This window comes from Nycticebus coucang, chromosome 12 (genome assembly GCF_027406575.1).
Source record: "Nycticebus coucang isolate mNycCou1 chromosome 12, mNycCou1.pri, whole genome shotgun sequence".
Lineage (NCBI taxonomy): Eukaryota > Metazoa > Chordata > Mammalia > Primates > Lorisidae > Nycticebus > Nycticebus coucang.
In genome coordinates, this window is record NC_069791.1 from 18,207,910 (window position 1) to 18,220,774 (window position 12,865).

The 12,865-nt window shown below is 49.2% G+C and overlaps 1 protein-coding gene across 1 annotated transcript in view; it reads left to right on the top strand.

The window, feature by feature from the left end:
* The window catches only part of VDR (vitamin D receptor), a 37,789-nt gene extending 25,151 nt beyond the window's left edge, over positions 1-12,638 (top strand). The window contains exons 6-9 of the mRNA XM_053555456.1: positions 1,160-1,331; positions 8,298-8,449; positions 8,595-8,711; positions 9,973-12,638. Coding sequence (XP_053411431.1) covers positions 1,160-1,331; positions 8,298-8,449; positions 8,595-8,711; positions 9,973-10,232 — 701 coding nt within the window. The 3' untranslated portion in view covers positions 10,233-12,638. The remainder of the gene's footprint in view (positions 1-1,159; positions 1,332-8,297; positions 8,450-8,594; positions 8,712-9,972) is intronic.
* The last annotated feature ends 227 nt before the right edge of the window (positions 12,639-12,865 follow it).

Genomic DNA, 12,865 nt, shown 5'->3' on the forward strand with positions numbered 1-12,865 from the left:
TAGAATTATATATATTTAGATATATATATATAATAGAATGCTTTGACTCTGAGGTTCAGTATGGAGTCATCAGTTACATATATAAAATCTTTAATCTTATTTATGTATATAAAATCTTTAATCCTATTATCCAAAAATAATCACTGTTAATACTATGATGTATTTCTTTCCAATCTTTTTCAAAACACGTGTGTATTCAGAAATGGAATTGTGTAAGCTAATGACTTTTTTTCTCTTTAGAGTATTTTTATATCTATTTCTATAGCATTCAGTATGCATCTAGAATATCATTTCTAAAGGATTGGTTATCTAGAATGTTTCTGAGTTTTTCAGTAGGATAGTATAGTTTGGCTCAATATTTACATTTATTCTGGATCTTTTCCTCATGATGAATTCGTGGAGGTGGGATTACTGGTCAGAGAGTACACATAAATCGTAGGCTTTTGACCCATGATGCCAAGTGGTTTCTGGATTACCTACACAAATGTACACCTCCTTTATTGCCCCACCTCTGTATAAGGACTGCCTAAATTCCTGCATCTTTACAAGTATGGAAAAAGATTGGAAAGAAACATTTATTTTTTTGATTTCATAATACTATTGGGCTACAAATGTTTTGGTTATATGACTTGATTTTGTACAGTTTGAGTCAAAGTTATAAGTGTGCCCCTCACCCAGATAGAATGCCTTGTATCCGTTAGGTGTGGATTTACCCCGCCCCTCCTGCCCCCTCCTATCTGCTTGCTTTCTGTTGAGTTTTTCTACCATGGCATCATATTTAAACATAGTTGTTTCTAGGTTACAGATGAAAAGTGTGATGTTTCACTTTGCAGTCATCAATCACTAGCCAGGTTGAACATTTTTTTCCATGGGTTGCTTGGGACCAAATTCATTTTTTATTGAGTTCATAAGGAATAACGTGTGGTCTGATAATCAAGGCTTGAGGGCTCCTCATTTCTCTGAGTATCTCTGGCTCTTTGATTTTACTGCCTCCTGCTGCTGAAGGAAGAGACTAAGAGAGTGTAGAGAGAAGCCTGGAGCCGAACTGTGACCTGTGGAGAGAGGAGGGTCACCGCAGGATCCCAGCTGGTACCTGCCATAGGCAGAAGGGGCCAACCTGAGTGTCCTCAAATAGCTCCTCTTCCCTCATTTTTCCCAGACATGATGGAACCATCCAGCTTCTCCAACCTGGATCTGAATGAAGAGGACTCAGATGACCCTTCTGTGACCCTGGACCTGTCCCAGCTCTCCATGCTGCCCCACTTGGCTGACCTGGTCAGTTACAGCATCCAAAAGGTCATCGGCTTTGCCAAGATGATCCCAGGATTCAGGTAAGAAGCTTCTGCAACCTTTGGGGAGCACAGTCAGAATCCTAGGCTGAGCTAGAAGAAGAAGAGATCACTAGTCCACTATGTTCCCAAAACAGAGATGCAGGCCCTAACCAGACCGCCTCCATCAGAATCTCTGGGGTAGGCCCAGGGATCTGTATTTTAGGAAGTGCACCCCATCCTATACCACTCTGTGGGCCAGCACTTGATAGCTAGTCAATCCCTGGATGGCCTTTCTGGATGACAGACTAAAAACCCAGAAAGGGCTAGCCTGGGTCCCTGCCTGGTGTTGCAGCCAGCATGTCAGAGCTAGGCCCAATTCACTGCTGTGTCCACTCCTGCTGGCTTGACTCTAAGCCTCATATTATCCCTCAAATTCAACCTGCATTATCCCTCCATACCCAACTCTGAGGTCAGAATAAGTGATAGAGAAGAGAAAGGTTGGCCACTTGTGAAATAGGAGGACTAGAGGGAGACAGGTATAGTGGCATATGTGCCCTGGGCATCTTTCACCAAAATTTAAATTTAAAGATCATTTCCTAGCCATATTGACACCTTTTTGCCAAAATGGATATGTATAAGGAGTTCTACTAAAGTAGGGATCCTCCTCTGTGAATTCGCTCATACAAACTTTGCTCATTCATTCCCATGTTTTATTGTATTAATACCAATATTCAAATATTCTTGCAGTGTTAACTATTCTTAAAACCATAGAGTGTGACACTTTTGGTAGATGTTGGGAGACAGTTATAGCTGTAGTTATGTACAAATGGTCATATGGGCATTGCCATAAGAAATACATAGTGTAGCTGAGAAATAGAAGTAAATCAGTATCAGGCAACATCTGGGAGCAATAGCTGTAGTTATAGCAGAAGCAGCAGGACGCTTCCCAGGGACTGGTATCAGATTTAGTGCTGGACTTCCCGGAGCTGGAAAGGAGTTAACATTGGCCAGTGCCAGAGAAGACCTGATATGGGGTGCCACTTATCTCTTAGGGAAGCCATTAGTTATTATCTAAATCGCTCCCTTGCCAGCTAGATGTTGGAAACTCACAGAACTGTTTCTGCCTAAAAATAACTGGTTCTGTGTTACTTTGTGCCTCTCACCAAGCCAATACCAGAAACTCTCCAATGCTCTTTCCCTAGAATTATTGTGAAAATTGTGAGGAAAAGATAAATATCAAATGGTGCTGAGACAGTCCTTGGTGCTGAGACAGTCCTGGTGCATCATACATGGTGGCTGTATGATAGGAGCAAGGGCCCCTGGAAGGCAGGAAGGAGCAAACGACTGGTCCCAGGAGCCTGGCAGTGTGCGGGGTCTGTGGTTTACCCTCAGAGCTCTTCCTTGGAACTGACAACACATTCCACCGAGCACCAGCTTCAATGCCCTCCTCCATGCTTCACGTTACAGTTTGCAAACTTCATGTATTCCAAAGTTGTGTTTTGTATAAACAGCTAAGAGAAAAACACCGAGGCACTGGCATCCGCCCTAATGCCAGCAGCAATCCTCACCTAGCCAGGATTTGTCTTTCCTGGCTCTGGTGGGGAATTGGATAGAGGGCCCCTGAGTTCCTGATACCAAGGTTCAGAGTTCTAAGTGGTATCTGGGATTGCACACACGGGAAAGCTGTCCTAAAAGGAAAGTTACTTTTCAAACCAGATTACCCCAATGATGCCCCTATCACCAAGTAATTCTAGTAATTCACCAAGTAATTCACCCCATCCCCTTGGCCTCCTTACTCTCTGACCTATACCTGACCTGAAGAGCACCACCCTCCCATCAATTTCTCTCCCCGGGGTAAAGCTGAAGCATGCGCCTTCCTTTCCTCACTTTCTCCAAGGTTCCCTAGTCTAGCCGCCCTATAGTCATGACCAAAGCGAGGTGCATATGGGCAGGTTCTGGAGCTGGGCAACCATTGAGGCAAAATGAGTTAAATTCCTCCTGAACATTCCTGAGTTGGCTTCTCCCTCTTCAGCATGACTTGAAAAGTCCCAGAGCAGAACGTTGTCTAGTGAAAAGAGCTCCTGAGGGGAGCACACTGATGAGGACACTCTGTGGCTGGTCAGAAGTGATGCCAAGCCTGGACAGGAGCCTGAGTGCAAGCTCCACTTGGGCCCAGTGGGACCAGCCCAGCAGCTCTCTGGTTCTGCTACTTTCTACACTTAGGGGTTTGTTTTTCCAGGAACTGAAAGAACCGTGGCTGCCTGTCGGCAGGGGTGGAGGGTGCGGGGAAGGTAGGATGAAGCTTCTATGTGAGTGGGGGCGGGGGGCAGGATGAGTCTTCTATGGAAGCATGAGACTGATGTGGGGCGGGCCTGGATGGGCTGTTCTGGGCGTGAACTGCTCTGCTTTGAGGCCTTGGCCTCGTTCCCTCCTGTCACCCCCTCCCTCGCCGCTCAGCCTCATCCCACAAATCTCCCTGCTACAAAAGAAAGGCGTGAAGGAGGTGGTGTAGGGAGCAGCATCTAAATGGCCAGAAGCCTTAGATCCAAGGACCCAGGACCCTCAGGCTTCACTGCCGAGTAAAATGCACAAGAGAAAAGGCCACATCAGCTGGATCCCAGCCCGTGGGCAACATAAATGCCTTCCACTTCCCTGCCATTTCCATTTCCATGGCCCCTTCCTGGTCCAAAGCTTAGTGGTCACCACTAAGCTCTTCTCCTGTTCCCCTTCCTCCACATTTGTTTACTCATCCATCCAACAAGTAGCCTTCTTATGTAAACTGCGAGGGATAAAAGTCGACTAGGACATAGTTCCTGGCACGCCAGGATGCAGTGTCTGATGGAAGAGATAGACATGTAAACAATTGCCTCAGAGATAAGCACTGCTACCCTCGTGCTAGAGCTACCGTGGGAATCTGGGAGAGGAGGCCTGGACTCTGCCTGGGGGTGGCAGGGACAGACAGCCATGCAGTTCTAGGGCACGGCTCAGATGTGAAGACTGAGGCGGGTGTGAGCATCACACAGGTCAGAGCTGGGGCTGAGCCTGCATTGCAGAGCCAGGGCCGGAGCCCAGGCTGAGCCCGCATCACAGTGCCAGGGCTGAGCCTGTGTGACAGAATAAGCTCTCTGGCTAGCTTCTCCTTCACGCTGCCTCAACTCCCACCCCGCCACTGTCCTAGAAAGTCCTTAGAAAGTCTTTAGCCTGTGGGTGATAATTTGAGGTCATTTTAGGTCTGCTCTCATGGCAATAGTATTCTGAATCACCACTAGCAGTGATCCCACTGAAGTCTCTCTGGTTGCACATCCATGGGACGCATGTTCACTGCTGGCCGTCTGCACTGAGTGGGGCATTAAACAATGTATTATGTAAGAAAATACTCCACACAGAATTACCCAGCAAAAGTTAGAAGCAAACAGAATGTTCTAAAATAGGCACATGGGAGACTGAATAAGTAACTTATAGTATATTGCTGTGATGTAACATGATGCGGCCCACTAAGAATAAAGACTGTTAAATGATATAGGAAGTGAGATACAGAATTAGTATTAACTCAGGTGTGTTCAACACACACGTGTTTTTCATAGAAAAAAGAGAAGAAGGAAATACACCAAAATACTAAATGTGCTTGTGAGCAATGTTTGTTTTCTTATCTTTCTTTCTTTTTCTTTTTTTTTTTGGTATTTTTCCAAAGGTTTAATAATACATTTTACTTATATAACATGTTAAAGGGGAGGTGCCTGTGGCTCAGTGAGCAGGGCACCGGCCCCATATACCGAGGATGGTGGGTTCGAACCCAGCCCCGGCCAAACTGCCACAAAAAAATAGCCCGGCATTGTGGCAGGTGCCTTTAGTCCCAGCTACTTGGGAAGCTGAGGCAAGAGAATTGCTTAAGCCCACGAGCTGGAGGTTGCTGTGAGCTGTGACACCATGGCACTCTACTGAGGGCAACAAAGTGAGACTCTGTCTCTAAAAAAATTAAAAAAAAAATAACATGTTAAGAGTAAAATAGGGGTGGTGTTAGGTTTTATTTTTTAAATGTGGATTGCTAGAGAAAAGTGACAAGATGGCGAGACCTTTAGACACTGTGTCATTAGACTGTCTGTCTTGGAGAAGATGAAAAGAGGACATGATAATTTTCTTTAAAACAATTAAAAATCCCATTAGCTGTGGTTAAAGGGAAGTCCATGGCCAATGGAGAAGTCTGGTCCTGTGTTCCTCGAGAGTACAAAACTGTCAGCAACAAGGGAGTACATCGTCATGTGGGCTGCAGCCCAAAAGGAAAAGAGACCATTAGGCTGGGTGCAGTGGCTACTCCTGGAATCCCAGCACTCTGGGAGGTGAAGGTGGGTGGATTGCTTAAGCTCACGGGTTAAAGACCAACCTGAGCAAGAGCAAGACCCCGTCTCTAAAAAATAACTGGGCTTTGTGGGGGTACCTGTAGTCCCAGCTACTTGGGAGGCTGAGGTAAGAGGATCACTCGAACCCAAGAGTTTAAGGTTGCTGTGAGCTATGATGCCACAGCAGTCTACCAAGGTCGACAAAGGAAGACTCTGTCTTAAGGGCGGCTCCTGTGGCTCAGTGGGTAGGGTGTTGGCCCCATATACCGAGGGTGGTGGGTTCAAACCCAGCCCCGGCCAAACTGCAACAAAAAAATAGCTGGGCGTTCTGGCAGGTGCCTGTAGTCCCAGCGATTTGGGAGTCTGAGGCAAGAGAATCACCTAAGCCCAGGAGTTGGAGGTTGCTGTTAGCTGTGATGCCATGGCACTCCAAGAAGGGCAATAAAGTGAGACTCTGTCTCAAATAAATAAATAAATAAATAAATAATAAGAGACCATTAACACAGACACTATCTAAGAACCGTAGCTATATCCAGAGGCCATGAGCTCCCTGACCAGGAGAATCTCGCAGAGGCTGTGTCAGAGCCACGTGTCAAGAACGCTGAAGGAGGAACTAGACCAGACAGTCTCTGGGAGGAGCCTTCCCACTCTAGTCCTTTGTGGATTTTGCAATACACATCCTTTGCTGGTCATCCTGACCACACCAGCTTTTTCTTTTTTTATTGTTGGGGATTCATTGAGGGTATGATAATCCAGGTTACATTGATTGCATGTTAGGTAAAGTCCCTCTTGTAATCGTGTCTTGCCCCCAAAACACATCAGCTTTTTCATTCTCCCTCATCTATCACCTGCTGATGTGAAACTCTTTATTTGTTAATATCTGCTTTCTGTCTTTACATACCAACATTCAGCCACAGGGGGGAATGACAGCCTGTCTATAGGATGTCCAGGAGGAAGCAGACCATCAGGAAGAGAAAGGGAATAAAAGCCTGGAAGCAAATTGAAATATGTGGCCCTGCTTTTTCCTTGCCATTGTTCAAACAAGCCTGATGCAACTCATGACTCAGAATAGTGGATTGGCCTCTTGACTCATCACACATATTTATTGATCCTCTTGTTGTGCTTGGGGCTCAATGATCAGTGTGTGGGCAACATCTGTGTAATTAAGAAGTGGTACTGGCTGGGTGTGGTGGCTCACGCCTATAATCCTAGCAGTCTGGGAGGCCAAAGTGGGTGGATTGCCTGAGCTCAGGAGTTCAAGACCAGCCTGAGCAAGAGTAAGACCCCCTCTTTAAAAATAGCCAGACATTATGGTGGCTATAATCTCAGATACTTGGGAGGCTGAGGCAAGAAGATGAGTTGAGCCCAAGTGCTTGAGGTTGCCATGAGCTATGATGCTATGGCACTCTACCGGGGGTGACAAAGTAAGACTCTGTCTCAATTAAAAAAAAAAGAAGATAAGGAGAAGTGGTAGCAGCCCTCCATTACCTCACAAATAAGAGTCAGAGGCTGGATGTGGTGACTCACACCTGTAATCCCAATACTTTGGGAGGCCGAGGCTGGAGGATTGCTTGAAGCCAAGAGTTTGAGACCAGCCTGGGCAACACAATTAGACCCCCACACCTATCTCCACAAAAATATTTTAAAAATTAGCTGGGTTTGGAGGTGCATGGCTGTAGTCTCAGCTACTCAGGAGGCTAAGACAGGTGGATCACTTGAGCCCAGGAGTTGGAGGTTGCAAGAGCTATGATCGTGCCACTGCATTCTGGCCTAAGCAACAGAGCCAGAGAGAAGTATATAAAGAATAGAGCTGAGGGGAAAGGGCAAAATAAGAGCAGCAGCAATGTGCAATGGGTCAGAAAGAAATGTTGGGGACTGCGGGGACCAGAATTCAGGATGGAACATAGAAAGGTATTCCTGGCTGGAGCCACAGAATGCTCAAAGGCTCAGTGGTGTGAGGGTGCCCAACATCTGAACACAGAGCATCCTGATGCTGCTAGAATGGAAGGTTGGTGGAATACGCAACGGGAAAGGGGGCTGGAAAGACAGGCTGGAGCCAAGAGATGGAGTATGGGCTTGATCCCAGGTGTTTGAGAGTCAGTGAGAATTTCTCAGCACAAGAGTGACATTTACTGTAGCAGGAGGAAGAAAGATGAGGGAGAGATCTGAGACTTGAGTACAGGATTCCGGGAGGAAGCTATTGTAACAGAGGATGGAGTTCTGAAACACAGCAGTCTTAGTGGGGGGCGGGGGGCAGGGGCTGAGGTCAAGGCCTCAAAAGACAGCCTGGAGACAGAGTTGGCTGAGCTTGCTACTAAAAAGGACTGGAGGCCAGGAAGAGGGAGAAGGAAGCAAATCGTGGGTGATGTTGAAAATGACTCTGGCTGTATCATTTGCAGGCCATCATGTTTACACCAGGGCACTGGGACCTTCCTCAGACTCTGTCTTCCTGTGCCTGAGAGCTCTGGCTGCTTAGTCGCTGAGTTTTCCTTGTCTTGGTACTGAGCCACTTCCCTCCTCGCCTTGGCACATAATGTTGCGTCTCTCAGGGAACACTCTTGTCCTTTCCAACCAGGGCGCAGTCTCCTTGATGGGGACTGAGGGCAGGTGTATACCCATCAAAAACACTGAACTGATTTGTATGACTTGAAGGTCTTGACCTTACCTCCTCTCCTGCCCTCCCTGGCAGAGACCTCACCTCTGAGGACCAGATTGTGCTACTGAAGTCAAGTGCCATCGAGGTCATCATGTTGCGCTCCAACCAGTCCTTCACTATGGACGACATGTCCTGGACATGCGGCAGCCAGGACTATACATACGATATCAGTGACATGGCCAAAGGTGCGTCTGGACTCCAAACCAGGCTCATGGGTGGGGGCTTAGCAGCAACAAGGAGAAAAGAGTGAGGGGTACACCGGTTGGGGTTGGCGGTGGGGTGAGTGGCTCCTCAGCTCTGCCCACAGCACCTGGCCATTGTCTCTCATAGCCGGACACAGCCTGGAGCTGATTGAGCCCCTCATAAAGTTCCAGGTGGGGCTGAAGAAGCTGAACTTGCACGAGGAGGAGCATGTCCTGCTCATGGCCATCTGCATTGTCTCCCCAGGTACGGGCCTAGCAGGGAGGAACTCAGGGACCTGGGAAGTAGACAGTGTGAAGGACAAAGAGCTCTGAAGGCCAGCAGAGCTGTTTGCAGGGAGAAGGGACCAAATCAGAGGCAGATGAAGAAACGCCCACTTTTGCTGGGTTTGCTCACTCCATGTGGTATATGTTGAAAGCTCCCTTGCTGCCCTTGGCTTTGCCCTGCAGAAACTGTAGGCGACCCATTGGTAGGATCTGAGGAATGAGATGAACACAGTTCCTCAGGCCACAGAAAGGCCTGAGTCTTCCCATACTCAGGCTCTGCTCTTAAGTGAACTGAGTCAAACTTTCCTGTCACTTGAGGCTCTTTGAAGGCAGGGTACAAAACCCTGGGGCCAATGAACAGTTCTGCTACATAGTTTATCAGACTGATTTTGGAAGCAATGTACTGTGACTCTTGGTTTCTTCTGCTTGTTTGGGGTAAGAAGAGAGAGAAAAGCCTGAAGGGGAAGTTATTGTGGCCCTAGGAATGTTATGTTGGTGATGAGTCCTCAAGGGAGACAACTCTGCCTCTGCCTGGATGGTGTTTAGGGTACAAGCTAGTGGGCTCTGCCCAGGGATGCTTTTCTGGGCTGGGGGCCTCCCCTGGCCCAGCCAGCATTCACACCTTCATTCATTCATACACACAGCAGTGCGCAGCTCACTTTATTGAGCACCTAGTAGGTACCAGGCACTGTGCTGGGCATAGGGATTTAGCAGCAAACAGGACACAGACTCCTCCCCCATGAAGCTTAGTAGGAGACATGAAATAAGTTCTACCAATTCCTAATATGATGAGATTTATTAAGAAAATAAAGACACGATACTATGGGAGGATAAAATAGAAGGAAGGAACCTGATGTGTCTAGGGCATGAAGGTAGAGGGTTGTCGGGAAGCTGTTACCTGAAGCATCAGTAAGAGTCAGGCAGAAATGGAAGCACGAAGTTCCAAGCTGAAGGCACACAGCTGTGAGGCCGGAGGCCAGACAGCATGGCGCATCAGGACAGTGATGCACAGAGCAAAGTCAGGGTGGGGTCCGGACAGGGGACCCGGGACTCCATTACAATGCAATAGGAAGGCGTTGTGGGGCTTTGGGCCAGGCAGTGGTGTCACAGATCAGTAGCCCTAGGGCTGTGGCCTAGAGGTGCTGTGGCTGGGTGGCTGTAGATGGGGGTAGGGCAAGACTGAGCAATGAGGGGCCCAGCTCAGAGCTCCCGTGTCTTCTCCCCAACTCCGGCACCCACAGACCGTCCCGGGGTGCAGGATGCCACGCTGGTGGAGGCCATCCAAGACCGCCTGTCCAACACGCTGCAGACCTACATCCGCTGCCGCCACCCACCCCCGGGCAGCCACCTGCTCTACGCCAAGATGATCCAGAAGCTGGCTGACCTGCGCAGCCTCAATGAGGAGCACTCCAAGCAGTACCGCTGCCTCTCCTTCCAGCCCGAGTGCAGCATGAAGCTCACGCCCCTCGTGCTCGAGGTGTTTGGCAATGAGATCTCCTGACTAGGGCAGCCTGCGGTGGCACCTGGGCAGGGTTGTTTCTCCCGGGGCACAGGCCCAGGCCTAGGGCCGGCTACTGCCCGGCAGCCCTCCCATCCCCTCTGGAGTTTAATCCCTCCTCTGCCACCTTCCCTCTCCGCCCAGCCCAGCCTCTTTCCTGCCCAACCTAAGCCCAGGTTCCCCTTTCCTTCAGGCCACAGGCTGACCCCAGCCCCTCAAGACCTTGGTCATGAGGACTTGCTGTTATTTGATAGAGAAACTCATGTGGGGGCAGAGGGCAGAGGCTGAAGTCAGGGCCTTGTCCAAGGACACCTCCACCACTCCACAGGTGGCTGCTGGCTGGCACCGAGGGAACAGGTGGGAGATGAGCACCCATTCCTCAGGGACAGAGTACCTCCCCCACTCCAGGCCCACATGTCCAGAGCCTGGTGGGGATCTCCCCCCGCCCCCCACCATGACAAATAACTGGCCCACAGCCCCACTCTTCCCCATCTCACCCTGGCCACCAGACTGTGCTGTCTGTCCCCAGGTGGCAGGCCACATGGGGCCCCTTCCTCTGCCTTCCCACATGTCTAGGACACTTGCTGCCAAGAATGACCAAAAACAAGGTGACTAAGGCCCAATTCTCACCTCCCCCCATCTCTGGAGGCCAAAAGGCACTTGCCTAGTCCCTCAGTGCCCACCTTTGTCCCATTGCCACAGTCAGCCTCTCCTGGGCAGTAGGTCTGGGGAGATGAGATTTCTCCCTGGTGCTGGAACCACTGGCCCAGAACCCAGCTGTGGAAAGGCCCAAAGTGGAAAGAATGCAGGGCCTGGGTGGTGGGGAACAGACAAGACCAGCCTCCCAGAACAGGAGTGGGTGGTGACCATCCCTGTCACCAAGCCCATGGATCCTCAGCCTGGGTCGCAGGGGTTGGTTGACGTGGAAGTGCTCCTTCTAGCAATTCATGTGGCAGACTGAATTGCCCCCAGGTTGCAGAGATACCCGACCTGGTGCTCACTCCTCCCCTGCCAGTGCCTTAGCTCCCACCCTGGAAATGAAGCTCTCCCCCTCAGAAGTTATTGGATCTCCCAGCAGTGTTAGTGTGGAGAAGCAATGTCTCCCTCTCTGCTTACCAGCTGGGGCCACATCCTCTCTCCTGGGCAGGGTGGGGTGGAGGAGAAGAATCTTCAGACCCCAGCAGATGAGCCTGTCCTCCCTGCCACCCATCTCCAACACTGCTCACCTGCAGAGCAAAAGCCTGTGCTGTAGCACCCCAGTGTAGGTGGAGGGAGAGGGGGCAGGCTCCTCAGAGAGAGACGGTGGAGGGGTGGGGGTGTCGGACTGGTTCCCTTCTAATTTTCACTCCTACACTCAAAAGCGAAAAGGAGCCTGTGAAACAGGGGTAGGGGACTATAACTTCAGGCTCCATGTTCCGGCCCAGGAGGTGGCGACCCTCTGTTTATTCCAGGGTGGGGTTTCTTGATGAGAGTGGGTTGCAGGTGTGTGGGACCAGTGAGGAAGGGGGTTCTTCAAATCACTAAGTTGGGGGAACATGGCTGCATTTGAGGTATCAGCAGGGAGGTAATGTCAGAGGGACATGATGTGCCTCCCCCACCTGCATCTGTGGTTCCTTGAACACCTTGAGAGGAATCTGACTTAACACTGCAAGGGCCGTCAGTGTCCAGCTGGCCCTGCCTCTCTCAGAATTCGTCAGGTGGGAAAATCATCCAAAAGCCACATTCCTTATTGCAGAATAGCCTATGTAAGAGTTAATCTTAAGTGTTAGATGTGAGTTGTTTTCAGAATCAGATTCCATTTGTACTATATTCTAATACAGAGAGGAGCAGTTGCCATTGAGTCAGAGATATTTGTGGAGGAAAAACTTGCATTATGAAAAGTCTGTACATTAATTATTGTTGTTGTTATTTTACATGGGGCTAGGGAGAGACCCTTGTGAGTTTAACTTCAGAACACCTTGGTCCTTACTGCTATTCAATAAGAGAAAAAACTTGAAAATTGCTAAACTAGTTCAAGCCCCTTAAAAACTATCACTAAGAGGAGGGCATGACTCGCCCAACCTCAAAAATTAGAAGTGGCATCAGGGCTGGGCCAGACTTTGGACTTGGGGTCCAGTGTCCTTTTTACTACACCACACTTAAGCTCAGACCCCATTCACCTCCTGCAGAGGCTGACCCAGTCCCCTAGGGGAAGCCCTGGGTTTCAGACAGAGCAAGTGTCCATCCAGGACCCCTTCCTTCCGTGGGTTTAATGCCACCATCTCATCAAGAGGAGGAAGGACACTCAGTCTCTGTCTCCATGTGAGTGAAACCCCCATCTCCGTGTGGCCCTGGTCCATTGGACTCTCTGACTCAGCCCTGTATAATGCTGTTGCCTTATCAATAAAGTGCATTTGTCTTTGTAAAGTCTCCGCTTTCCCAGCTGTCCCTCTGGCCCTGTCTTTTCCAGGGGACTCGACTCAACTTTAGGTAACTTTAGGTCCTGAGGCCCACAGAAACCCAGAACACTCCCAAAAGGAAGTCTGGGAGCTAGAAACAAAAGAAAACAGAGGAAAGTGAGGTTTTGTGAGGCTGAATTGAGAGAAAATGTTGTCATCTATTGTCTAAGAACAGTGATTTTCAACCCACATCCTGCA